This window comes from Elaeis guineensis, chromosome 1 (assembly GCF_000442705.2).
Source record: "Elaeis guineensis isolate ETL-2024a chromosome 1, EG11, whole genome shotgun sequence".
NCBI classification, from domain to species: domain Eukaryota; kingdom Viridiplantae; phylum Streptophyta; class Magnoliopsida; order Arecales; family Arecaceae; genus Elaeis; species Elaeis guineensis.
This window is the reverse complement of record NC_025993.2, coordinates 146,516,876-146,543,214: the sequence shown is the minus strand read 5'-3', so window position 1 is coordinate 146,543,214 and position 26,339 is coordinate 146,516,876. Positions and strand designations below refer to the sequence as shown.

The 26,339-nt window shown below is 38.9% G+C and overlaps 2 protein-coding genes across 7 annotated transcripts; one reads left to right on the top strand and one right to left on the bottom strand.

The window, feature by feature from the left end:
- Nucleotides 1–560: 560 nt before the first annotated feature.
- Nucleotides 561–2,697, top strand: LOC105038919 (zinc finger A20 and AN1 domain-containing stress-associated protein 8). Its single transcript, XM_010914839.4, has 2 exons — nt 561–804; nt 1,911–2,697. The coding sequence occupies exon 2, from the start codon at nt 1,924–1,926 to the stop codon at nt 2,437–2,439; it is 516 nt and encodes a 171-aa protein (XP_010913141.1). The 5' UTR covers nt 561–804; nt 1,911–1,923; the 3' UTR covers nt 2,440–2,697.
- An 8,543-nt stretch (nt 2,698–11,240) lies between these two features.
- Nucleotides 11,241–22,490, bottom strand: LOC105038920 (uncharacterized). 6 transcript variants are annotated; one of them, XR_012134222.1, is made up of 3 exons: nt 21,802–22,490; nt 15,617–15,706; nt 11,241–11,462 (listed from the first exon to the last, which is right to left on the bottom strand). XR_012134222.1 is itself a non-coding variant. In XM_010914842.4 (2 exons), exon 1 carries the CDS (start codon nt 22,403–22,405, stop codon nt 21,833–21,835), a length of 573 nt encoding a protein of 190 aa, XP_010913144.1. In that variant the 5' UTR covers nt 22,406–22,490; the 3' UTR covers nt 11,246–11,462; nt 21,802–21,832. The 6 variants fall into 6 exon arrangements, 4 of the variants coding, with proteins under 4 accessions (XP_010913144.1, XP_010913145.1, XP_010913143.1 ...); XR_012134223.1 differs by lacking the exon at nt 11,241–11,462 and adding an exon at nt 14,492–14,719; XM_010914842.4 differs by lacking the exon at nt 15,617–15,706 and having other exon boundaries at nt 11,246–11,462.
- Nucleotides 22,491–26,339: the final 3,849 nt, after the last annotated feature.

Sequence of the window (26,339 nt, the reverse complement as noted above, 5' to 3'; positions counted from 1 at the left end):
AAAAACAAGAAAGACAAGAGTGTGCGGATGGATGGCCTCTTTTATGTACATGATTTTTTTTTTTTAAGATCATGAGGCCGATGGATTTTATTGGTAGGAAGACTTCTATTTCTACTTAGCTTTTGTGTTTCCTTTTTAACGTAGGCGCTAGAGAAAATATGGGAAAATAGGAATCCATGGAACCCAGGCGATTTTTGTGTACATCGGGGCGGCCAAAGTCCAAAGCATTCCCTCTAAATAGAAAATTCCAAAAGGGGCCGGGAGAGCGAGAACAGGTCCCGGGCAGCCCGTTGCTGCCCATACCGGAAAAGAAAAGGTTACACGTCTCCAAACGCACAGCGGCCTCGGGGGCGGGACCACTCGCTAACGGCGACGTGGATGAATCAAAGCCGTCCGCCTTCCTCACCTGCCGACTCGGCATTAGACGCCTCGCTGGCAGCCCGGGCAGCCTCTGGTGATTGGTGAAAGCGTTCGTTGTCAGCACAAGAAACCTCTTATAAATTGCCCCTCGCGTCTCCAATATCGGCCCAATTTTCCTCCCTCTCTCCCCCTCCCCTGGACGTCCCCTTTTCTTGCCGTCAGTTCTACGATATCGAGGCGACTCCGTTCTGTAAGGTTGGGGATCGAGACCTTTCCTAATCTGCTAGCCCTCTGTCTCTCTCTCTTTCCCCTCTAGTCTGGCTCTGGGTTTGGTGAATTGGGCGTTTTCTTAAGTCCTCTGTTTCTATAATTGGAGGAGTAATCCTTGAAGGCCGTAATTCGGAGGTGATCAGCGTAGAAGGACCTTCCTACCGGGAGAAACAGGTGCGTTGTTTGATGGGTGGTTCTTGATGGGCTTGGGTTAGGGTTTATGTTACATGGTCGTTATCCTGTTTTATTTTTGTACATTTGTTTTTGGTTTAGGTTGTGTCTGTTGCCGGGAGAGTGTTGATTAGATTTCATGATGGTAATTATGCTTTTCTGTTGTTGTTTGAAAGAAATTGCGTATTTGTTACAAGTTTTGTCCTTTGTTTTTCTCTCTTTAGGGTGTTCTCTTTTGAAAATTTTAGATTTGTTTTGTGAGACCAAAATTTTGGAAATTTTCACCTTCAGGTATTCTAGCATATAAAAGTCAGGACTGTGGCACAAAAATCTTGTTTTTTTTTTTTCCCCTCTATTTAGATTATGCCTTTCTGACGTATTTGTGTTTTTGGTGAAGTATACTGATCTGGGTTCAACTCTGATTGTACTATGACTAAAATTAGAATTTCTAATGTCTAATATGCTTTGTTAGTAGAAATCCAGATTCTTTTGCATCGAGTGTTGTCTTCTTGCCACACCCCCTCTGCCCCTGCTCTCCCGCCCTTCTCTATCCCCTGAAATGTTAACTATGAACATCTGGCTTTATTTTAAATGGAAATCCTTGGTTGTGGTGAACACATTTTGTGTAGAATAATCTAGATAATGTTGTGTAAGTGATGATTGGTCTACAACGCTTTGGATATATCGTTCTGTCTCATTCGTTGAATTCATAGTCTCACTTTCTGGCTATGCATGTGCTCATTGTTGTCTTGAAATAAAACAGCTTTACCTTTAGGTTATCTTCTTTTTCTTTGTTAAGGACTAGCAACCTAAGAAATATTAGGTTTAGGTTATTTATGACGAGCACGGATCCTCTGTGGTGCATGGATTGCACTGCAGAGTGCTGTGTGCTCGATGGCTGCATGGCACGCTGCTGTTGATGGCCGTCCGTCTCCTGATGGCGGCCATCAGGTGCCGCACGGCACCATGGGGTGCAAACCCGCACTGACAAGGATCCTAGGTCATTTATGATTAAAAGTCTTTCATGTTGCTGTGGTGACGTGTCTATCTATTCTGATGATGCTTTGCTCTTATTATGTTTTGGAATTTTGAGCCAACCACTGATGCAGGAGGGTTGAAATTATGGAGCACGACAAGACAGAGTGCCAAGCTCCCGAAGCTCCAATTCTCTGTGTCAACAACTGTGGATTCTTTGGGAGTGCTGCGACCATGAACATGTGCTCCAAGTGCCACAAGGATCTGTTATTGAAGCAGCAGCAGGCCAAGCTGGCAGCATCATCTGTTGATAGCACTGCAAGTGGCAGTGGTAGCAGCAGTGGAAAAGAGCCAGTAGTTTCTTGGAGCGTAGATTTTTCTGTTGGTCCAACGGAGCCAAAGACCACACTGGCATATCCATCTGATGCTTTGGCCATAAGCGAGGGTGGTGAGACAAAGGTGAAGGATGGTCCAAAGAGGTGCAACACTTGTAGGAAGCGAGTCGGGCTGACTGGATTCACTTGTCGCTGTGGAAATATTTTCTGTGCAACGCATCGCTATTCTGACAAGCATAACTGCCCATTTGATTATCGAACAGCAGGCAGGGATGCTATAGCCAAAGCCAACCCTGTTGTCAAAGCTGAAAAGCTTGACAAGATCTAGAGAGATGGACAAGAAGGTTGATGCAATTTGGTCAAAGCTTCTTTTATTGTCTATGGCTTCCCAAGTCATGCTGGCTGCTTGTCTTCATATGTGTTCTTTGCTATAAATGGATGGAAGTATGATGCTGAGCCATCTTTGCAGCCGCTAAAACTCCTGTATTGTTGATTGCTGAAGGTTCCCTTGTTGGCTCTGGTGTGTAAGCTTGTGTTTGCACTGTGGATGATTTAAAGTTATCATGATGTGGCTACCTTTATGTTCTATTGTGTCCTTTGAATTGCATTTCATTGGTAACAGTGCCCTAGTGATGTGAATGGTTTACCTCTTCTTTGCACTTCATTGCCACTTCTGCTGGAAATGGAGTTACAACGTAAGGCTGATTTCTGGTGATGCCTAGTCTAGAAATTATGATTATTTCCTGATTTATTATAATCTCTTCCCAATCTTTATATCTAATTCTGGAATTATTGTTAACTGTTTATTGGTTCTGTTATCTGGTAAAAATACCTTCAAGTATCTGACATTTGTTGCTTCATCTGGTTTATACATGCTGTAGGTGTTTTCTCCCTTTTACTGGTCTATATTTAGAACTATCATGAACCAACTATGGAAATTGTTAATCAGTATATGGTCTGTATGAAGTATGAAGCCACGTCTAGGTATAAAAAATATCAGATGAATTATTTATAAATATTCATTTCTTGTTATATCTCATGGCTTGTTAACATAAGATTTTAAAAATTTGTATCTTATAGCCATAGCTCAATAGTTTATTTTTTCTGGCTATTACATTTCATGAGATAGCTGATACGAAGAAGAAGTATTCAACAGTGATGACCTTGAGCACACCATGTGTTTTTTTGTTTATTCACATTCTGTTTTGCAGTTTATACTATTTCTATATGTTGTAGGGAGTTTATGGCATGCTATTTCTGTGTGTTTTAGGGAGTTTATGGCATTGACTTATTTTGTTTTCTGAAAAATGGCTGCCTGGGTGCCCGTTGGTTGTCCAGGGCAGTCTGGCACTGCATAGGCTCTTGCTTAATGTTTTGTGTCATGTTTGGGCAGAGAGGATGAGATGATTTATGAATTAGTAGCACTAGATATTGCCTAGATGCTCATTTCCAGCACTAATTACATCTTGGTTGAATGTTATGTTATGAAATTTGGCCTTTAACTAATGTTCTAAATTCTTATATGTTATGCTTAAAATTTTGAATCATACTTGTCATCAACATCATCATTGTGGATTCTGCCTTGACCTCTAGGCATTTGCCTAGTACCTAGGTTGTAATGCGAACATTGTTTTCTATATCAGTTCTGCTTTTGCAGATATAATTGTTCTGTACTTATATGCTAGGATTTAGTAGTCACATATGCTAGGCACCTTGAACCATGCAACTGATGTAGCTGACACGTTACCTGGCTAGTTTGATGAGTTGCATGGGATGCTTTTTGTTGGTTCTCACTAAATGGGTTTCTGAGATTACTCTTTTCTGAAGAGGTTTTAAGGGAAGTAATTACTGAATCACTTTTATTGGTGATAGCTGGTTAGTTTTTGTGAGTGTATGAGGTGATGGCAGTAATGAACTTTTGGGTTTGTCCAACGATGATTGGGTGAAAAGATTACTGAATGTGAACTGTGTGACTTAATGATAGTCTAGAATTCTAAGGCCATTCTGGCAAGTAGTGATGTGTATTTCAACATTGTCCAATCATCCTCACCTTAGACACTGAGATCTCATTATTCTTACAAGCTTACTGAAGAGGCTAGTGTATATTGTTATGGTTGCATGCAGCCTAAACCTTAATGCTGGATGATCACTCTAATGTGACTTAAGATGTCTCAGCTCTGGTGGTACATAAAATCCTGTGTGATTGGACAGAAATGATTTTTTTTTGGGGTCAACCTGGTATTTCTGGTTAATGTGTCCCTCTGCATGATTCCCTCTGCAGAGCCTTTCTTATTTATCCAATCATGCAGAGGGAATCAATGAGTGGCTTCGACATTTAAAGACTTGAATGTTTAAAAAGGTGATGGTGTTAGACAAAGTGTTTAAACTGTTAATAAGGTGAAATGTAAGGCAGAAACCTCAAGTTTATCTATAAAATTTAAAGATCTGAGAAAAATAATTTGAAATAAGTTACACAAGGAATGTGGGTGGACTGAATGACGAGATTTGGTACAGGTCAACTGTCCATGGTTAATATACATATCTAACCATACAATTGTTTGGTATTTAGATTGTACAAAGTGTCATGCAAAGTCATTGTTTGCCATACTGGTGCATACCAGTGTGTACGGACTGTATTGTATGGACTTGGTATGCAGTATAAGGGGCATATTGTGTGTCGGTACGCCAAACCGACCTCTATACTACGCGTTCATTTATCATGAACTGCCAAAAAAAAAAAAACAATAAATGTATGTTTGTCATCTTTCCCATTCTTCAAGTTGGAAGCTTGGAGTAAAGTGTAGGATCTTTTGTACAACATAGATCGTATTTTAAGTAAGATCATGTGGTCAATGATTTGAATAATGAAGAAGATTTTGATTCAGGGATCCTCAGATTATTATATGTTGGCAATTTTTTCTTGTCGGTTATTTTTAAATCTTGCTTGCCTTTTTTGTTGGGGCCCTAGTGATGTCTGTGCTAACCTTGTAGGTTTGTTCTCTGAGGGCATGATCTTGAACTGTATAACCAATAAGGCAGGTTTTCACACACTGCCAACTTTCATTTTAGGCTTCATAGAAGGTTCCCTGATTGTTCATAATTCTGCAAGTCGACTATTTAACTTTATAGAGGGTTGATGTGAAATAGAGAGGTAGTTATAGGCATTTTCAGTCATCATTAGATCATACCATGCTAGATAAAGCTGATCACTTATAGGTGAGGGAGACATTGCCACTGTACTATATGTGACAATTACCCAGGTAAATTTTGACTTATTATTTTTTTTATTTCATTTTATGTTATTGTAGTTTTTGTTCATTGTTTTTTTTTTCCAGTGACTAATATATTTATGATCTCCAAATGATGTTAAATATGGAACTTTGGTAGTCATGTTGAGGTTGTGAAATGTCAGACATTAGTTGGATGGTGGTGATTGTTAAGCAAACTTATTTTGGGAATACATGTAGTAGTTGATTTGAGTATCCTGTACTTTATAGTTTATATGCATTGTCCACACTTTTGCTATGTATGCTGCAATTTGACATGCAATTCAATGTGGTTTCAAGTATTGGGAAACAGCAAGGATGTATACACATGGTTTAATGGAGCTGAAGTGAGCTTATTAAGACTAATTGAGCAGTATGATTTATAATTTTGCAAACAAATGCCTGAGAGGAAGCTTGAAAGTTCGATTCCTAAGCATTAGATTATCGGATGTCTAATTGAGGTGGTTGCATTGACATCAAGGGCTATGATCATGTAAGTTTATGGTTTGACTTGATGGAAAAGGTAAGACCTGATGGAGGTTGTGGAGAGTATCTTAACAGATTTGCACCGTGGAAGATTAATATGCCTCTTCAGATGAAGAAATGGTGGAAGGAGGACCATATAGAGCTCACTTTGCACAGATGGATGGGTCATGTTGGATGTGATTGATCTCGTGCTCGTATCAAATGTCCCAACAAAATTTGGTGGCATTTGCTACATGATATTGAGCTATATGTTCCAAATTTTCATTGAACTGCATCCAAAATTTGCATAATTTTGAATTGGATTTTAACTGTGTCTTGGCTATTGATTTTTTATAGGGAAGAAATGAGATGAAGCTCTACTTGAGCTTTGTGGGGATTAATGTGGGGATTAATGGAGTAGATTAAACACAATTGGATCCATGTTTTTGTTATCAGGAGGAAGACATTTCTTCTTTGAAAAATGTTGGTGAAAAAATTAAACATTTGAAAGGAGAGGATGGTAAGTTGAGGGGGCTTGTTGATTTAATCTTTCAGTGTTCTGGTCTTTTGGACTCAACTCTTATTTTGATTGATGAAGTTATTTACCTAATTTAACCTTTCTTTTTCCCTTAGTTTTGAGGTAAATGAGAGGCAAGCAGAAATATGGAACTTATTAGGTAAAAATCTGTATCAGATGGCAGGAGTTGTTATAACATCCCTTGACAATATAATGCTAGGCAAGGATTGCTTCAACGGCATGAGAAGTGGGTATATAATTGTTGAAACAAGAGGAAATGTTGTTGACATCCTGAGACAGGAATGCTGGGCAAGATGCCTATGGTTGCCAACCTTTATATCTCACACTAAAGAACTACTTGAAGATGGTAAATTTAATGATTTGAACGTTCATGACTTTGTGGACAGAAGATGCATACTTTGAAAGGCCTATTGACGAAGATTTTTTTTTTTTTTTTTCGCTTTTCCTTTGTTTTTCGTGGCAGAGTCATTGTAGAAGATTTGGCAGCTAAATGTTTTGCTTGCTACCAGTTGGTGCCTGATAATCTGATACTGTAACTTAATTCTAAAAGAATTGACAATTGAATATTTGGCCTTTGATGACCACTAGAGGAGTAGCTACTTTTAGACTCATTGTTGCTGTCACGATCATTTTTGATGAACATTGTTTTGTTTGAACATGGTGCACTAGTGGATGGATGTGGCTGGACTAGTGGATGACACTATGTCATGCAGTGATTGCTTATGAACATATTGCTTGGTCTGCATCAGATATTTTGGATATTATGCTCGTTCTGATGGAGCATTAACCGCCCACTCCCTCCCTTCTTCTCCCACCGTTTCTTCTTGTGGTCTGCCGTCCTGTTGGAGTAATAGATAACTTTTTGGAGGTCATCTTGTATTTATGATATAGCTAACCTCCCCATCTGATGTATGTGCCTTTGCTGGATTTGCCATAATGATCCTCAAATAGTTGCGTGAAAGTGTGGCCTGGATTAAAGTGTTCCCTTGTTAGAATCATTAAAAAGTACATTATCCAGTTGGTCCCTGTTTCCTGTTAGAATCATTGCTTTTGTTAATGTTGTTAGTCATGCTGCTGCCAAGTATTGTAGTATAAATGGGAATGCTCTCTAAAGCATATGTATCATTTTTGTGCAAGGTGAATAATTATGTCCACATTTTTTAATCATCTTGTTCTTCTGGCCTTTGACTGTGAGCTGCATCCTCTGAGGATTGTGGATCTGTTCTATATCTTTCATGTAAGCATGGAGTTGTATGATTCAAGGTTTTCATCTTCTTTTGGTAAAATCTATGAGGGTTTGCCAGATTGATACCAAGAAAACGTGTTTGAGTCCTGCTCTTAACCATATTTTTGCTGGGATCCTCCCATCCTAGTTCTCACCCAAAAAAAAAAAAAAAAAGGATATGGAAAATCTTGCATGGATGTTTCCTTGGACAAGTAATTTAGAAAAGGATATATGGAGCAAATTTGAAATTGATTATGTATTGTAATTTAATTGGTTGAAAATTTAGCATGAGGATATTGAGAGTCACATCACAAACAGAGGTATGCACAGGTATGTGATTTTTGAGTATTTTATTGGAGGGCTTGATGTTTGTCGCCGTTGAAAGTACTGGATACTGTTAAATGGAAACTTAATTTGCATACTTTCTGCAGTTGATTTATCCAAATCACAGAGTCTTTAGATGATGAAGCTTCCTGGTACAAAATTAAAAAGTATGAAATTTAAACAAGTGCTTGTGCTTCGAAGAATAATCTAGTTTTGACCTATGAAAAAAGATCTTTGTGCACAACCTTTGAAAGTATGAATTTTAAACAAGTGCTTGCACTTCGAAATCTACATTTGATGTCGTTAAAATATAGTAGTTGACTTTGAAATTATGAATTTAATATGAAAGTATGTCTTTACAAGCATTGCTTCATTGACTTTGAAAATGCACGATCTTCCAATTATATCTAATTATAGTTGGGCATGCAACTTAAGTGCCTAATTCTAGTCGCAAGTTACGGACATGCATTGACATTTGCGTGTTGTTAGATCATCTGTCTGTCAAGACTATCTATGTCAGGATTTAGAGCAGGTCTAATGGTTGTATGGAGATTGCTAGATTCTATTTTGCATAGATAACATTAGAACTTTATGTTTTGTGGCTTGAGATTTTCAGGTTATGGCCAGACATCTCCATCTTGGTTCCTTAAGCCCAATGATCTATCATGCCATCCAAGTTTTTTTAGCTCCGATGATCTGTTATGCCATTCAAGATGTTCTAAACGATTCGAACATCTTGTATCTTCCCTTTTCATATATCTATCTAATTTCATGTGGTGCTGAAACACTGGATACGTCATGCATCTGTACTCTTATGGCTCCCACAATAAATTAATTTGATTAGGAGGCGCTTCAGCATGGATGTTTTGTTCCACCAAGCCTGTTCTGAGCCCATCTTCCACTCTTTTGAGCAAAGACCAATCAGATTGAAGCATAGCTATGTGTTAAAATACATCAATTTTGTTTGCAGACTTTGCTGGGGAAGGTCTGGTATAAATCTTGGTTACAGTCTTGCCAAATTCGTCTGGTTGTGTAGGGCGTGGGTAATATTAATAGGTAGGAGCAGAATACTTATACTCTAAAAGGGACGATGGATGGTTTCTATCCATCATTTGATTTAAAAGATTTTAGAGAGGATGGATAAAAAAAATCTCCCCCTTTCAATGCATATTAAATGCATAGGAGGTGGGGGGTTTGCACGGGCAATCATCGCGCGGGGTGTAAAAATTTTACGCATAAAGAATTTTTCTTGTTCATCCATCCAGGCTCATAAATCTGCATCCTTCCAATTTAGAAGGATGCAGAGGATGGATGAGTTTGTGAGGAATGAATTATCATAATGACAAAATTATTCTCATAATTAGAAGGATGCACAGAAGATGGATGGGTTTGTGAAGAATGAATTATCATAATGACAAAATTATTTTTCATAAATATTTTAACTAAATCTTAATAATAGTTCATGCCTCAGGTATTCTCTTTCATCCCGCGGTTCCTCTTCTCCTTAGCATTCTGTTATGGTTTACAGGTAAGATTTTTTTTCTATGAAGCCTGAATAGATTTTGTTGATGGAAAATGATTTTTTTTTTTCAGTTGTTCTGGATTTTTACGAATTATAACAGAAAAACGTAGTTCAATCGGAGGAAATGCGTTGGATGGTGAGGGGCACGTGGGTGACGCGAAACAGAAAAAAATGAAATGAAGGGAAAGATGATTTTTCTATGGACTGAAAAGAAAAAAAAGGAGCGGTGTGGAGGGTGGGGTTAGGGGCGCCGCGTTGGTTCCTAAATAGAGGAAAGCGGGGGATGGGAGAGGGGAGTGTTTGGTTCCTGTAGACTCAAAATAGGAAAAAAAAGTTGAAGTAGTTTTTTTTTTTTTAATTTTAATCATGACTTATACAGTTAATTTGTACTTCAAATCTTCGTGATAAACTATTAATAATATTTTTTGTTGCCAAGCATTCTATTTAATAATAAAACTTGAGGCCAATCATTTAATTAACATCTAAATTAAGAAGAAGTACAATGAATATGTAAACATTATTATTGAAATATTCAACTTTTCAAATTTTAGTATCTTAAATATTATTATTTTATTTATTTATAAATTATTAATTTTATAAATAATTAATTTTTTTTGAAATATTTTTTTAGGATAATACGTATGGAAGATAGTTGCAATGATGAGTGGAAGAAAGATCGGGAAGCTAAATGGAAAAGGATTCTGACAATGAACCAGTTGATTGGATGGACTATTCTTTTCAAGTTATGAATATATTGGGATAAAAATGACGTATGGCTATAGTTCAACTTTTATGCTTTGTTATCTATTCCACACATTTGATGGAAGGATTTATTAATTTAAATTATGTGGATAAAACAATCAATAACAATAGCAGAGAAAGAGAAATTGAACGTTAAAAATTAATGGAATGAATTTTTAATAGTGAATATTGCCATGACTTACTTTATATGGGGCTCATGCATTTGCAAAGTTATGTTAAATACTTGGAGGCACTGGTAGGCCCAAGAATAATAGAAATAGTTATATTGAGAAAAAAATAGTCAAATTTCTTTATACTTTGGCACATAATGAGAGGAATCATACAATCTTTTTCTTTTGGTATCATTTTTTAAAAACTACAGGCTATCAATTCCATGAAGTGCTCAAGGCTATGATTACTTTAGAAAATCTATTTCTTAAGCAACCAACTAGATCAGAAGTTTCTTCATACATATGGAATAGTAGTAGATACCATCCATATTTCAAGATAAATACAACCTTACAACTTATTTTTAATAATTAGTTATTTTAACATATGTAGATATTTATAATAACAAAATTTATATGCTATATTTATATTTCAGGATTGTGTAGGTGCAATCGATGGAATACATTCGTACAAAAGTGTCTAGAATTGATGCACCAAGATATCGAGGTAGAAAAGAGTATCCAATGCAAAATATATTGACTGCATATGATTTTGATATGAAATTTACATATGTATTACCTAGATGGGAAGGAACTATATCTGATTCAAGAATTATTAAAAATACTCTTGTTGGAGATGATAAACTTATAATACTTAGAGGTAATATTAAAAAACTTCCTCAAAGTATAAATTATGCATATTATTATTATTTTCTAGCAAGTAAGGCTTGATGATTTTTTTCTCTTTAATAGGCAAATATTATCTAGTAGATGAGGATTTTATGCTAAGAAGTAGACTCATTACACCATATAGAGAAATGCGTGATCACTTGAAAGAGTACTCAGAACATTTTTCATGAAATCCTGAAGAATTATTTAACTTGCGGCATTCTTCATTACATAATGTTATTGAAAGAGCATTTGGTCTGTTGAAGAAAAAATTTGTCATAATTTCATATATGACAAAATCTCATTTTTAGTTGATATAGTTACTGAAATAGTACTAGCATGCTGCATTTTACATAATTATTTGATAGATATAGATCCTGATGAACTATTAATCACTGAGGTTGATCAAACGCCTGCGTGTAGTGAAATACCTACTGAACCAAATGCCACAATAAGAGAAAATAATCAAGATGCTAAGCAAGGGATAGTAATTAGGAATAATATAGCAGCATATATGTGGAATGATTATATTACATATGGATCTACTTAGCCTTCAAAAACAAAAACTATATATGGGCTTTGATGTATTTTTTATTTTAAAGTTTATTTGTATTACCATATCTCAAAACAATTATGTTTGCAACTATGTTATATGCTTTTGTTATTAAACCATTAATTTTGTGATTTAATTTTATATTTTAATTTATTAGATTTATGTGTATTATTATGATATGTAATTTTTATGAAATGCTGAAGAAATCCACTAAGAGAGCAACTAACAAAGAGGATTTCATTGAACCTCCATAAAATTTTTTGAAATGAAATGATGAAATTGATACTATTTTGCTTGATGCTTTAATAGAAGAACAAAACAATGGAAATAGACCAAATGATGTTTTCTCAACTACAACTTACAAAAATATTGTCGATACATGCATTGAAAAGCTTCAAATCCCATTGGCCAAAGTTAATATTAAAAATCATGTTAAAATGCTGAAGGAAAAGTTTGATATTGTGTATGACATTTTCCAGAGCTATAGTGGATTTTCATGGAGTCAACTGACAAAAAGGTTTCAAATCGAGGATGAAATATGAGATCAACATATATAGGTTAATACTTAATTACTTTTCATTATTCATACATACATACATACATACATACATACATACATACATACATATATATATATATATATATATATATATATATATATATATATATATATATATATATATATATATATATATATATATATATATATATACATATATATACACACACACATATATATATATATATATATATATATATATATATATATATATATATATGTGTGTGTGTGTGTGTGTGTGTGTGTGTGTGTGTATATATATATACACACACACACACACACACACACACACACACACATATATATATATATATACATATATATATATATACACACACATATATATATATATACATATATATATATACACACACATATATATATATATACACACACACACACACACACACACACACACACACACACACACACATATATATATATATATATATATATATATATATATATATATACATATATATATGTATGTATATATATATATATATATATATTTTACTTGCTTCTTCAATAGGTAAAACCCAATGTAAGCAAATGGAAGTATACATGATCCAAAATTATGATGGAGTTGAAAATAATAATAATGAAGGATACAATCTATAATCTTCTAGTGAAAGAACTTCTCAAGCAAACCCTCAATTAGGAGCATCATCTATGGGTAAAAAAAAAAATGATTGATGTATTTGAGAAACAAATAGAAGTTATCAATACTTGAATGACTAGTATAGCTGAAGCAATTAAAAAAATAAATTATATTACTGAAAAAAATTTTCAATTGCTGAGAGGAGTGTTGCAGTTGCTTAAAAGATGCAAAAGATTGTTGAGAATGAAGTGTTTACTGAGCTACTAAAGATCGATGTTTCTGAATATGAGCTTCTTGATGTATTTTTATTTTTAATCAAGAGTTCATAAAAAATTAGAGCTTTTTTTGAAGTTTCAGCTTATATGTGTAAAGAATTATTGAGCAAAATGATGCCTGAAGCTAAAGATCCTTGAATTGTTAAATATTTTGTAGAAGTGCTTAAAAGTTGTTCTATTTTATATTTTGTTATGGACTGTTTATGATGCCTTACACATCTTTGTTTGCAACTTTGGTATTAGTACCATTAAGAGTTGGATGTTTGAAAGCTCATTTTGTTTGTTGGACTGATCTTTTATATAGTTGCCATAAATTTTTTTATTATTTTATTAAAGATGGCCTTTTGTCTAGTTACCATCAGTTCATTATACTTAAATATTACTATTTATATGTTTGGTTGAAATTTGATGAACTGTTTAGGTGTGAGAAATGTATTGTTTATCTACTTCTTTCTTGTTAACTTTTGATATCAAATTAAGTTACTGTATAAGAACTTCAAATCATATTCATTAAATATTATCTATACCTCAATCAAATAATTTTTTATTCTATCTATGTTATTAAATTTTATTACTAATTATTTTAATTTTAGTACATAATTTCATAGTTATAATTAAATAAATTAAAATTATCTTATATTTTTTATTCATATTCACTATTTTTTAGTTATCTATTTATACAAAAAATAATTAAATATTTGAATTAAGTTATATATTAATTAATTATTTATGAAATTAATAAATATAATTAATTATTAAATTAATTTTTTTATAATTAATTTATAAAATTATTTATTGAAAAAATTTAAATTTAAATTAAATATCTATATTTTTATAGAATTATAAATTATATAGAATTTAAGCTTATATATTATTCTTTTTTTTATATAATAAATATTATAAACAGATAATAATAATACTTTCTTATCAAAAGGCAGTTTAGTAAAGATATCATCTATTTTCTTTTCCATTTTTTTTATACCAAATAGAGAAAGAAATTATTCTCATCCATCCTTCTATATTTACCAAACAGACAGGAAGATGGATGAATCTTCCATCTATCCTCTCTTTCATCTATCTTTTTTTCTCATCCATCCATCCTTTAATCTATCCTTCATACCCAATAGAGCAGTAGACTTTGGATCAGTTCACATGCTTGGGACAACATCTTAGAATTTGACCTTTTCACCACTAGGTCTTCTGCAGTCTGCTCCTGCTCCTTTGTATGTCCTTTGTCAGTTGAAATTAGTCTGGGAAGTGCAATCAGTGAGTATATCACCATGCACATTCACTCTATCACTTCTACAATGCTATCGCCTGCTAAGTAATGCATAACGATTCATGCATATTTAGCTAACCTGATAAAATGAGAATATATTAGGATTTTTTTATCCTCTGTTGTCGTTAAAAAGTATGGCTTGCATCCTTATCGGTTCTGCGTACCAATAGAAAGTGGGTCTGGGGGTGTTATCATGTCAGCTAAAAATATCAGGAAGTTTTAAGGTACCGGTGTTCCTAGTCCAATTCCAAAGTTGAGTTCGCAATAAGATGTGAATTATAATACAGGTCTGAGCTGTCTGAATCTCTATTTCAGGAATCACACTTGAAAAGTTACCTTGCACCTGCTTGTTCCCTTCTGCAATCATGCATCCTGTGTCTCAACCATTTGTGCAACTATAAGTCCCTTGCTTTGTGGTACCAGCCTGAGTGCCATGTTTGCAGACATCACTTATCAGCAAAATAAACTCATTCCAACTCGCAGGTTTTTTATTCTACCTTTTGGCCATAAGAGAATATCCACTGTAGAAAAGGCTTTCTTAATAAACAGACCATGCTAGTTGACTTATGCAAGAGAAAACCTTGTTATATATTTATTTCATGGCTAACAACAAACTTAGCGAGATTCAAAAACCACAACATCCTACTACTACCATCAAACCTTTAAGGAAAAAAATGTCTGCATGCTAGCCCCTTGGAAGGATAGACCCAAATTATACAATATTGTTATTATGCAATCATAGCATCCATCATAAATGTTGCAAGTACACAAATCGAAAACACCATTATTTCCTTAATCCACATTGTTAAGTCTGTATGAGTTTGCGCCCCTTGTATAAATATCCTTGCATCCAGGTAGCCAAGTGGGTAAATATTGCAGAAAGGGACATCTGAGTTCAGAATTATACAATATTTCTGTTGTGCGGAGTCATACTATCCATCACTAATGTTGCAAATACACAAATTCAAAACAGCATCATCTCCTTAATTTACTTGTGATCTGTATAAGTTTAAAGTTTGTGGCTCTTATATAAATATTCTTGCATCCAGGCATACAGGTTGGTAAACTTTGCAGAAAGTGATAATGAGGGTTTCTGGCTTTCTAAATTTTCAAAGACCAAGGAAACTAAGATGAAGGTAGAGAGAACCCACCAAATGCCTATATGTTTATAACAACCATTTTAGGGAATATACTGACTGATCCCTATTTAGATTGTTATTTTTTGCTATTAAATAAGTAGGATGGAAGAGAACTTATTTCTTCCTCTCCATATAATTTTCTACATGATAGAATGAATGATATGTTGCTGTATAAAACTTACCAGAATTAGCATCAGCCAACTGATCTTCTTTCTTCCAGTTAGTGAAATAAAAGCACTCTTCTGGTGTAACTGGAAGTTGGGATCATCTCCCTGGTGTCCTATTCCAGTTTAGGATCTTAAACCAGTACATAAATAAGAAAAATAACAAATAAATGTGATTACACAATTTTTTGAATAATAACATTTTATAACTGGTTGTGAATTTTGACTGTTGCTGTGCTAAGAACTCAAACCACCACAATTGTCATTGTCATTAAGAAGAAAATCAATAATGATTGATTTAATAGATACAATAATAATTTGTAGTTCAACAAATTAGAGGAGGGGCATTTTTCTATGCAAAAGTGAGGTTAAGCATCCTAGTCTATGAGTCAATATTATCTTGAGGCTAAACAAATTTATTTAGCCAATACCATATGCAGAATAATTAGCAAAGTTTCTTCTTTCTATTAGCTTCTGGATAATCTTATAAAAGAAAAACCAAAAAAGTCATCTCAAGGCAAGAAAAGGAAGAAGATAATGACAGAGAAGGCTGTTTTGGTGGTATTCAAACTAGCAGAATTCTATGTCAGGAAACCATTTTCTTGCATGGAGTTTGTAGTCAAGTGGCAAGAGAGAGAGCTAGGGTGAGTGGCATACTTTTCAAACGATGGAGACTCCAAACAGAGGAAGGGTGATGAGCAAGGAACTGGGTAATTGGCGAAGTTGCTTATCAAGCAGAGGGCATCATCATTTCTTCGTGCTCAAGATTGCAATATGGCAGCAAAAACGAGGCTCCATAGGCCTTGTTGTAAAGTATGCTCTAATCCTTCATGAACTAATTTCAAGCCATATGGTTGGCATGGAAATTGAAGAGTTGAAAATTAAGATTCCTAAGATCTCTAAGAATAGAAATACAATAGATCGGAAGCAAGTAGTTCTGCTGATTGGAGTCTGCAAAGGAGGTATCTACCGATCTAGATGATGACACAATTAAGAAATTAATAAATTAATAAATTAATATTTTAATTACTTGATCCAGCACACAAATGGCATTTTGTAGTTTCCATTGTTGGAATGGTGGCCTTTGACAAAAAGGTTTATAACAAAGAATATATCAAAAGACATTTTGATACCTGTTCCTGCATATCTGTATCTAGAGTGGCCGATGTTTTGAAGAAGATTATGAACAAAGTCATGGGTTTTACAAAGGATAATTTGGAAAGGATGGAGAAGGAAGAGATTTAAGAGAAGCTATATAAGTTCTTGAGAAAAAGAAGTTTACATGAACAACATCTGGAGGACTGAAGAATGGGAGCAAATTAAAGCAGTTTTTCCAGATGTAATGAATGGCAATAGAGTGTTGTTTACTACACATTCCACAGACATTGCAAAATCCAACAACCCTACAATCCCATCTCACCACCACCAACCCCTCTCCCCCATATGAAACACCATTTCTAAATGATGAAGTTGGGAGCAATTTCTTGAGAAGATATTTCCAACAAATAAGAACATTGAAAGAGCATGTCCTCAAGAGTTGAAGGCTTTAGGAAGGCAGCTCACAGATAGATGCAGCGGTGTACCTCTGGATAAAGTGGTGCTGGAAGACCTTTAGCATGAAAACACAAAACATCTGCCATATGGATGGATCCCAATTTCTGCCATATAGAAGTAATCAAGAGCATGGATTGGGAATGAATACCAGATGACAAGCAATTTTTGCAAATACTAGCTTCTGAGTTATAACAATCTGCCACACCATGCATAAAGTCATGCTTCTTGTACAAAAAATCAAAGATTTTTCCAGAGGACTATGAGATTGCAGAGAACTGTTTTGATTGAATTATTGATCTAAAAAGGCTTCATACCTGATACAAAGAAGAAAAACATGGAAGAGACTGCAAAGGCTACCTGGGTGAGCTGGTTCAGAGATGCATGCTTCAAGTTGTGGAGGAAATCCATGGCAGTACTATGAGGATCTATTGCATAACTTGTGCATATCAAAAGCTAAAGAGGATAAACTACTAAACATTCATAGCAATTAAAATGACATGGAGCATGTAACTTCATGTGGTCTTGCTCTCAATGACCTCATTATTGACCACAAGTATCTAATTGTACCACACCATGCTAGCATACCCTAGCAGGTTTGAACTTCAGAAGCACAAGTGGAATAGACATACTTGGTTTCAAAGGTGCACCTAATCTTACAAGGCTGTCAGAGGATACAGAAGGCATGATCGGCTTATAGTATTTGGGCTTAAGATGTACTGAATTAAAAGAGGTTCCTTCATCCATTAGAAAATATTATACCTTACAAACTCTGGACACAAGGTATTCTAGAAAAACCCTACTGCTCACAGCAATCTGGTAGAATCAAGCAACTCAAGCACATTTTTATAGCTGGATGTTGTTGGGAATTTAAGAAACCCACAGAAATTAAAGGTCGTAGATGCTGGAGGAGGGGTAGAAAGGGCCTTATGATGGCTAACCAATCTTCAAGACTTGCACATTTTGAAAGACTTCTTGTTTTCCATTAAAATGTATTATGTTATTCATTTGGGCACCTACAGCACCTTGTCTCTTTAAAGCTGAGAAGTAGAGAATCAATTGTGACAGATACCATTTCGAGCTTATCAAATGAACACACCTCCAAAAGTTATGCTTAAGATGATTGTACAATAAAAACTCCCAAACAGTAGAAAATCTCCACCAAATCTCACCAAGATAGCATTGCGTGAATCAAGACTATAGCAAGAACTGATGGTGATGCTGGGGAAATTGCCAAATCTGCGGATTCTTAGGTTGGAGAATGGCTCATATGCAGGGAATGGTTTGTGCTACTTCTGGATTCCCCCAATTACGGCCATTGGTGCTAGCTGGCTTTAAAGATCTAGAACACCATAGTTTGGAAAGTGGGGTGATGATTAAACTTATCCATTTGCATATCTTTGAGTGAGAGAAGCTAGAGATGATCCCACAGTGAATGCAGCATGCGTAAACTTCACGAGTTGTGATTATGGTGGGATATGCCCAGAAAGCTCTGAGATAGGGTTCAAGAAAATCAGGTAGAGGATTGGTAGAAAATTCAATATGTGCCATCAATCTTCATCTCCAGCGACGGATCCAAAAATTTTATTTTATAGGGTCAATATAATAAAAGAAACAGAGGAGCCACAGAAAAGAAATAAGAAAGAAAAAATAATAATAAAATATTATTTTAAAAAATAATTAAATATATATATAATAATATGTAATATTTTAAATATTTGTATAATAAAATATTATAAAGGAGAACTGTACTAAAATCTTAGATATTATTCAATATTAAAATTATAATGGCCAACAAAAAATTATTCTAATCATATATTTTTGATATGAGTGAAAAAATGGAGAAAATAAAGAAAAAAACCAAAAGAGTGTTACAAAAAAAAGAAGCTAAAAGGGACATACTTAATTCATATTGAAAAAAGAGACAAAAAGAGTATAAGATTTTCTATTGCATTTGGATTGATTAAGATGTAAAAAATAAATTGATGTGGAGTTTAAATGTAAGGGGTAGACGGATAGGAACCATGGGAAAGACAAATAGAAAAGTAATGAATAAAACAAGAGAAAAAATGAGAGAGAGGGAGAGAGAGGTCAAAGTGGCATGAGAGAGGAAGAGAGATGAGATATATGAGTCATTAAAGAAATAGAGAATCTAAGTCATAATTATTTTTTTCATCTTTTGATGTAGTCAATCCTTCTAAGGTATAAAAAATAAATTAATGTGAGGTTTAAATATAAAAGGTGAACGGATGGGGTGGGGATGAGGTATTAAAAGATAAATAAAAAAATAATTAATAAAAAAAGAGAGAGAGGGAGAGAAAGGTAAGACATGTGAGTCATTAAAAAAAAAGAATTCAGATCATAATTATTCTTTTCATGTGATTTTTTTTTATCCTTATTTAAAATTTTATATGAGATATGAGGTCAATTCATAAAATTAATGAGGTCAATTTTGAATTTTCAACTAAGATATGAGATATGGGGTCAATTTTTTATCTTCTACTTTAATTTTTTTGTGGGGTCAATTGAACCCTCATTTTGAAGCATACATCCACCAATGTTCATCTCACCTTAAGTCTTTCGTTAGATCCCCCTTTGCATCTTCTCTTCCTAGCTTCCCTTAATATCATCTCTCATATTTGTTGAAATGCTAAGAACATCCAACAGCCATACATCCTTGAGGATATTTAGGTCCGTCTTCCTTTCCTGGAAATATGTGTCATATACTGCTTTCCTATGTTCTCTTTACATGTCTAGTTGGGTGTAGATCAGTTATAGCCGTATAGATTATCATACAAGATAACAACGGTCAGTAGGGGAAAAAAAATATTTTTTTAAAAAAAAATTAGCATAAAAATATTGCATTCTGGTATTGTGCTGCTAAACAAAAGTAAGGGATCTGCATGATACAATTAGCTGATTAAATTTATAATAACCCAAATAGATGTCCATCGGTGACACTATAGATCCATTAACTGAATGATTTCAAATTTTTATATGTATTTATTAGAAATTGATAACAAAAATGGTGTTAGTCATTTTCAGGGGAAAGTTCATATAGTCCTACAAAGCCTTGAGGGCTCTTACTCTCCTACCTAGACATCATGAATGACATTATACTTCGCAAAGTAAAATAACTCCAGCATTTTTAGAATTGTCTCCGAAGTATTGGAATATTTTTGGTTTGCCCAATAGTTCAACAGGAAACTATTGGTGATATCATAATTTTCTTTGGTTGTGTGATACAACAGTTAATCTTATGATACTGTCCATATGTTTTGATCTTGTATTTTAACACCTACGGTTAAACTTTTATGTAAACAGTAACATTTCATGGACAAATCAAAAATTTCACCTATTAGTTATCTTGCAGTAAACAGAATTAACTGGATAGTTTTTCAATAAAAGTTGCTCACTTACAGAAGTTTCCCATGGATTTAGCTCAGCGACTGGTAAGATTGTATGTGTCTTGTTGTCTAATAAGGAGGGCAAATGTGTGGATTAATGCTAGCTATTTCCTCTGAAGTGTTGCCAGTTCTGGTTGAATGCAGTAAGTATGCATAATAAAACCAATTATTCTATGCATGATCAACTGGCCCTCTATTTCCACATTCAAAATTTTCGGCTCAAAATATGTCTTATGTTGAAGTTTTAAGCTTGACAGTGCATTGATCATGCATGAATTCCCATTCATTACAAGTTTGATAATATGGCCATCATGTATCATTCATGTCTAGGTGTTGCATTTACACAATTTCATGCTAATTATCATGTTTTGGACCCATTATACATTTTGTAACAGAATACATTTTGGCAATAATAAGTGGTGACTCTGTCATTTGGAATAAAAAAAGGGTTTAGGACCCATTATACCTATTTCCTCTTCTTCAATTCCTCCCCTTGTTCTTTTCTGTTGTTCTTTTTTCCCCTTGTGTATCTCTTTGCTTTTTTTCTTTTTAAGGAATTTACACTTTTCCAGCATTGAGACTAGATTTGTAGACATATGATTGTAGGCATGCCGGCCTAGATTATTCACAATTCTTCAACTATCAAACAAGCATAAAGACAAGTTTCCACAGAAGAACAGGAAACAGACAATTGAGATAGAGTACCTCAAAAGAAGCTTGCTGCATCAATTTAAGGATGAGCAACTACAGAGGGCTAAAGTTGTTCAAAGTTTACATCAGAGAAACAGAAAATTTGCCACACACATAGTTTTTTGTTCCCTTGCTATAAATTACACTTGGCATTTGCTTTGCTTTCAAATTGTATCACTGATCTGCTCAATTAAGTCATAATCCATACTAATTTTGCTCTATTTCATCTAAATTTTACCGCCGCTAAATGTGCGTAAACATATCACACAACCCAAGATTTAGAGTGTCAAAAACTTCCTTATCTTGATCAAAATTCAAAAAAGAAAAATGCGAACTATTCACTTCCATGCTTCTAGTTCTCAATTCTGGAACACTCTCAGATTACAAAAGAAACAAAAGCAGCAGCAGCAACAACAGAAGAGATACAGAGAATTGGTTCGTGAAATGAGTATAACATTATGAAATTATTACTCCAACAATAACAATCGATGGAGTAGGAAAAAAATCCAAACTTTAAACTAGGAGAGCATTGGAAGTAACAGCGAAAACCCTAACCTCCGGGGTCGCAATCAGAAAAAAGTGGGCATCAGCAAGAGGCGGCGGCCGACGACTCGGCCTCGAGGTACTTGCAGATCCGTTCGACGACCTCCCTCCCCTTGACGCTGTTCTGGAGGAATCGCTCGGCGCAGCGGTGCTCGACCTTCTCGGCGATGGCGGCGAGGGCAGCGAGCGGGCGGCAGCGGATGCTGGTCTCCTGGCGGAAGAGCGTCCATCCGTCGGGGTGGTCCGGGTGCGGGCGGTAGGAGGAGCGCTCCTCCACCTCGATCAGCCCACGGAGGGTGGCGTTGCGGGCGACGATGTCCATGGAGCGGGCGCGCGCGTCCACCACGGAGGACTCGACGCAGTGGCAGATGACGGCGTCCTGGCCACTGAGGGCGCGGCGAAGGAGGAAGGGGAGGGGTGGGGAGCGGACGGTGATGGAGCGGGTGATGTGGAGGCGGCCGGCGGCGGGGTCGAGGCGGCGGGAGAGGGTATGGACGTCGACGATGTGGGAGAGCACGGCCGGGGTATCCGGGTCGGTGAATTTGCGCCAGGCCGCCGCGGTGACCCGATCCCAAGGGTGCCGGTACACGTGCTCCTGCGCGTACGCGCGGACCATCGGAAAAAATGGAGGCGGCGAGCAATTGAGACGGAGCAAAGCTGGCGACGGAAGGGTTCGACTTTGTGTACTCCAGGCACCGCAAATGCTCGCAGACTTGGACAAGCACCTGGGCCCACGTTAGATGGGGTATGCTGGACCGTTGGATATCACCTGACGGCCTAGTAAGGACCGATACTTCGGATACCAACCATCCACGGTCTTTTTTTTTTTTTCCTAAAAAAAAAAAAAGCAATGGACCCTCAAAAATGAGGTATCCTCGGGGACGAGTTTGTACGAATGAAGAGGAAAAGATAAATTATATCCTACACACCATGTGTGCAAATAAGGATGTGCACCATGCCAATCAACTTATCTCTTTTCTGTGGATTAATCATCGAAATGAGTGCATCATAATTGGAGCTCATAATCGGTGAAATGTAGGATATAATTTTTTGAAAGAAAGATTGGCATCTGGCTAAAAAGGAGGTATTAAGTTACCAAAATCAGCAGCTTAATTGCATTTACGGGAGACATGACTGTTTGGGAAGTTGACGAGAGTAAAGCAACGACATGCTATTTCTTATGATTTTTAGCCTGTTGCGGCCAATCGCCTCGTCGCCCGATCGCCGGGAAGCGTGCACCTGCAAAAGAAAGTCCGCACTGACCGGAGGCGGCTCCGGTGGGGACCCTCCGACGGTCAAGTCAGAGAGGTGGCAACAGTGAAATGCAGACAGAGAGCTCTGAGAGGGAGAGAGAGAGAGAGAGAGGGACGAGCCTGCGTATGTGGGAGCGACGGGCGGATCGATCCCTTGCACTGTTGCCTTCCCCGGTATATATAGTGGAGCACGGTATGGCGCCATCATTAATGGCGCGGACAAGTGAGGAACTGTCAACTCACTGTAGGCTGTCAGAGCCGCCGTGAAAATGTCACGTCGCCGTGTAGCCGTCTAATCACCAGGGTTGACCCGGTTCTCGGCGGGACAATGCCCCTAGGTAACTGTGCCGCATGTCCGTGTCAGAGCTGACAACGTCTGGCGGCCGTACGGCGGTTGGTGGAGTCGGCCGACCCAGGGTCGGTGGCCAGCAGAGTGGGGTCGGACTCCTCCGTCGGTCAGCGAGCTTCATGTGGGTCGGCTAACGGACCTCTGGGTTTAGTCGGTCGGGAATGGACCGTGGAATGGCCGCAGTTAGCCGCTGATGGCGTCCGTCGGCCTGTCGCCCGACTTATGATCGGCCAGGCAGAGTCGTCCGTCGGGTCGTCGGTTAGTCGGCCGGGCTGCCAGGTCGGGCCCTCCGATAGTCGGTCGGTCGGGTTGCCAGACGGTCGGGCCCTCCGACAGACGGTCGGTCGGTCGGTGGGTATCCCCCAACAGTTGCCCCCTCCACTCCCAAGTCGGGTGGAGAGCTGGTCGATGCCTTCATTCGGGTAGCAAGGCCGGACGACTGGGAGTGGATTTGTCGCATGTGCAGATCCGACCGTACCGCCGGCTGATCCGTTGTCAGACATCTCACGAATCCCTGTGATCCGAACGTCTAGTCGATGCCGGAAGTCGCGCCGGCGTCAGGTGTCAGACGCCACGTCTTGTCGTTGTCAGCCATCACGTCGGTGCCAGAAGATCGGGTGCCGGACGATACCGCATCAGTCGATCGGATATTCGGCGCCGATCGTGGATGAGGCGTCCCATCGGGAACGCGGACCGGCGCGGGCGGCCGACGGCGGAGCCAACCCCCGCGCGCCGCGTGTCAAGGTGGTTGGCCGGCGCCGCTCCGGCATTTAATGCAGGCGGTGCGGGCGTCCCGGGGCGAAGCGCGCCGAATCCTTAGCCAACCGGCGGGCGCCACGCGTCGCGCATCTGGGGGACCTTGGTCGGTGCGGGAGCATCTCGGCCGTCGGTCGGCCCTATATATATAGGACCTCCCGGACCCTGACCCACATTTGCCATTTGCTGGGGAAACTCTGTCCGGGCGATTTTTCGGTCGTCGCGGGCAGAGCTCTTCTCTACTTCCGGAGGGTCCATCGGGTTCGTGGTCCTCCTTCCCCTTCTTGCTTTCTTCCCTTCTTTCCTTTCTTTCGGTTCCTGCACAATGACCAGGAAACCGACTCAGGGAGCTCGGTCGGGGAACCCGACCGACGACACCCGATCGGCTCCGGAAGATGAGGCCTCCTCGCTTTCGGGGCCGAACGTCGATCAGCTTCGGGAGCACTATCGCATCCCGGAGCAGTTTCGGCTCTATGCTCCAGGGGCCGGCGGTCGGGTCAACAACCCTCCGCCCGGCGACCTGGGGCTGTACGTTGAGGACCTTCGTGCGGGTCTTCGACTTCCGATTCCGGAGTTCGTCCGGAATCTGCTTGATTACTACGGACTCTGTCCGACGCAACTGGCGCCGAACTCTGTCCGGCTAATCATTTCTTTCGCGCTGTTGTGTCAGCTCTTGCCGACCAACCCCCGCGTTTCCCTCTTCCGGGCCTTCTTCGTGCTCCGACCCCACCCTAAGGCCCGAGGGTGGTGGCTCTTCAACCCCCGGAAGGGTCTTGCCTTCATAACCGGTCTTCCATCGTCCATTCATGGATGGAAGAACCAGTTTTTCTTTGTTTCCTCTTCCTCCTCTTGGGGCTTTCCTTCTCGCTGGGGTGTACCCCGAACTGAGGCCAACGACAACAGTCGGGTCGACGTGGACGACCGGGAGGACTTCCACCGACTCAAAGACATGTTGGTCCCGAAGCAGAGGGAGCTTGTTACCGAGCAAGCTCTCTATGATGCCGGCCTGAGTCTGGTCCCCCGAATAGGTATCGCCCAATTCCTCAGCTTTTCTTTTTGTTCGGCTTTAGGGTAGTTCCGGTCCGGCCTTTAACAGTGGTCGGTTTTGCAGGGACACCGTCGAGGATGAGGCCGACCGACGCCGAAATTCGTCAGTTTGCCGCCGCGAGGAAGAGGCCAGCGTCGGGGGCAGGCCCTTCGCGCCCTTCCAAGAGACCAGCCCCAGTCCCGCCAACCGTGGAAGCGTCGGCGACCGAGAGGTCGGAGCCGATTATAGCCCTCGCGGCTCCGACCGTCCGAGTCGAGGAGAGGCCGACCGAGGAAGTGGCCGAAGGAGTGTCGGCGGTTTCGCCGCCGCGGGTGGAGCCGGATGTCGTTCGGGAAGCCGAACATCGTCCGGAGGCGTCCGCTGGCGCAACGGGGGGCGCCGGGTCGAACTCCAGCGTCCCATCGCTGCCAGCCCCGTCGGTCGGGGCAGCTGATCGGGGGAAAGCCCCGATGGAGCCCTCGGAGGAGGAGAGATCAATGCCCCAAAGCGCATACTACCCCGAGGGTGCATCGGCCTTGGCCGATCACAACCTCGCGAGGAGGTTGTGCCAGGGGATCCTCCTCCCTACCGACGTTCAGTCGTTGCGATCTCGGCAGGTGACCGAGATGCTGTCACGGTTCTACCCGTCGATGGTGGAGGTAAGCTTCGCGTCCCCTTTTCCCTTAAAAGTTTTTGCTCGCCACATAATTCTGACAGAGCTTTTTTCCGTCGGCAGCTGATCTTCACCATGTCCGAGTTGGAGGCCGGATACCGAAGGTTCGGCGACGTTCGGGCAGCCTTCAAGGAAAGGTCGGCGGCGGCCGAGGCCGAAAGAACGATGCTAGTCGACCAGCTACAGGAGTCGGTCGACCGGGAGGCCAAGTTGACGGACGAGGTCTCCCGGCTTATGGCCGAACTGAAGTCGGCCAAGAAGGAGGCCAAGCACAAAGGCCGGGTCGTGCGTCGTCTTCGACGCGAACGGGACAGTGCCACCTCCGAACTCCAAGGGGAACGCGAGCAACTTCGGGTCAGCCTGGGGAAGCTCGCGGAAACCGAAGAGGACTTGTCCATCGCCCAAATCGACGCCGAAATTGCCAGGGCCGAGGCGGAGTTGGCGAAGGAGGAGCTGGCCCACGTTGAGGACGAGGCACGGTCGGCGAGGGAG

What these genes read in the sequence shown, in the direction of transcription:
- LOC105038919 (XM_010914839.4), top strand. Translation starts at nt 1,924, where the DNA reads ATGGAGCACGACAAGACAGAGTGCCAAGCTCCCGAAGCTCCAATTCTC.
- LOC105038920 (XM_010914842.4), bottom strand. Translation starts at nt 22,405, where the DNA reads ATGGTCCGCGCGTACGCGCAGGAGCACGTGTACCGGCACCCTTGGGAT.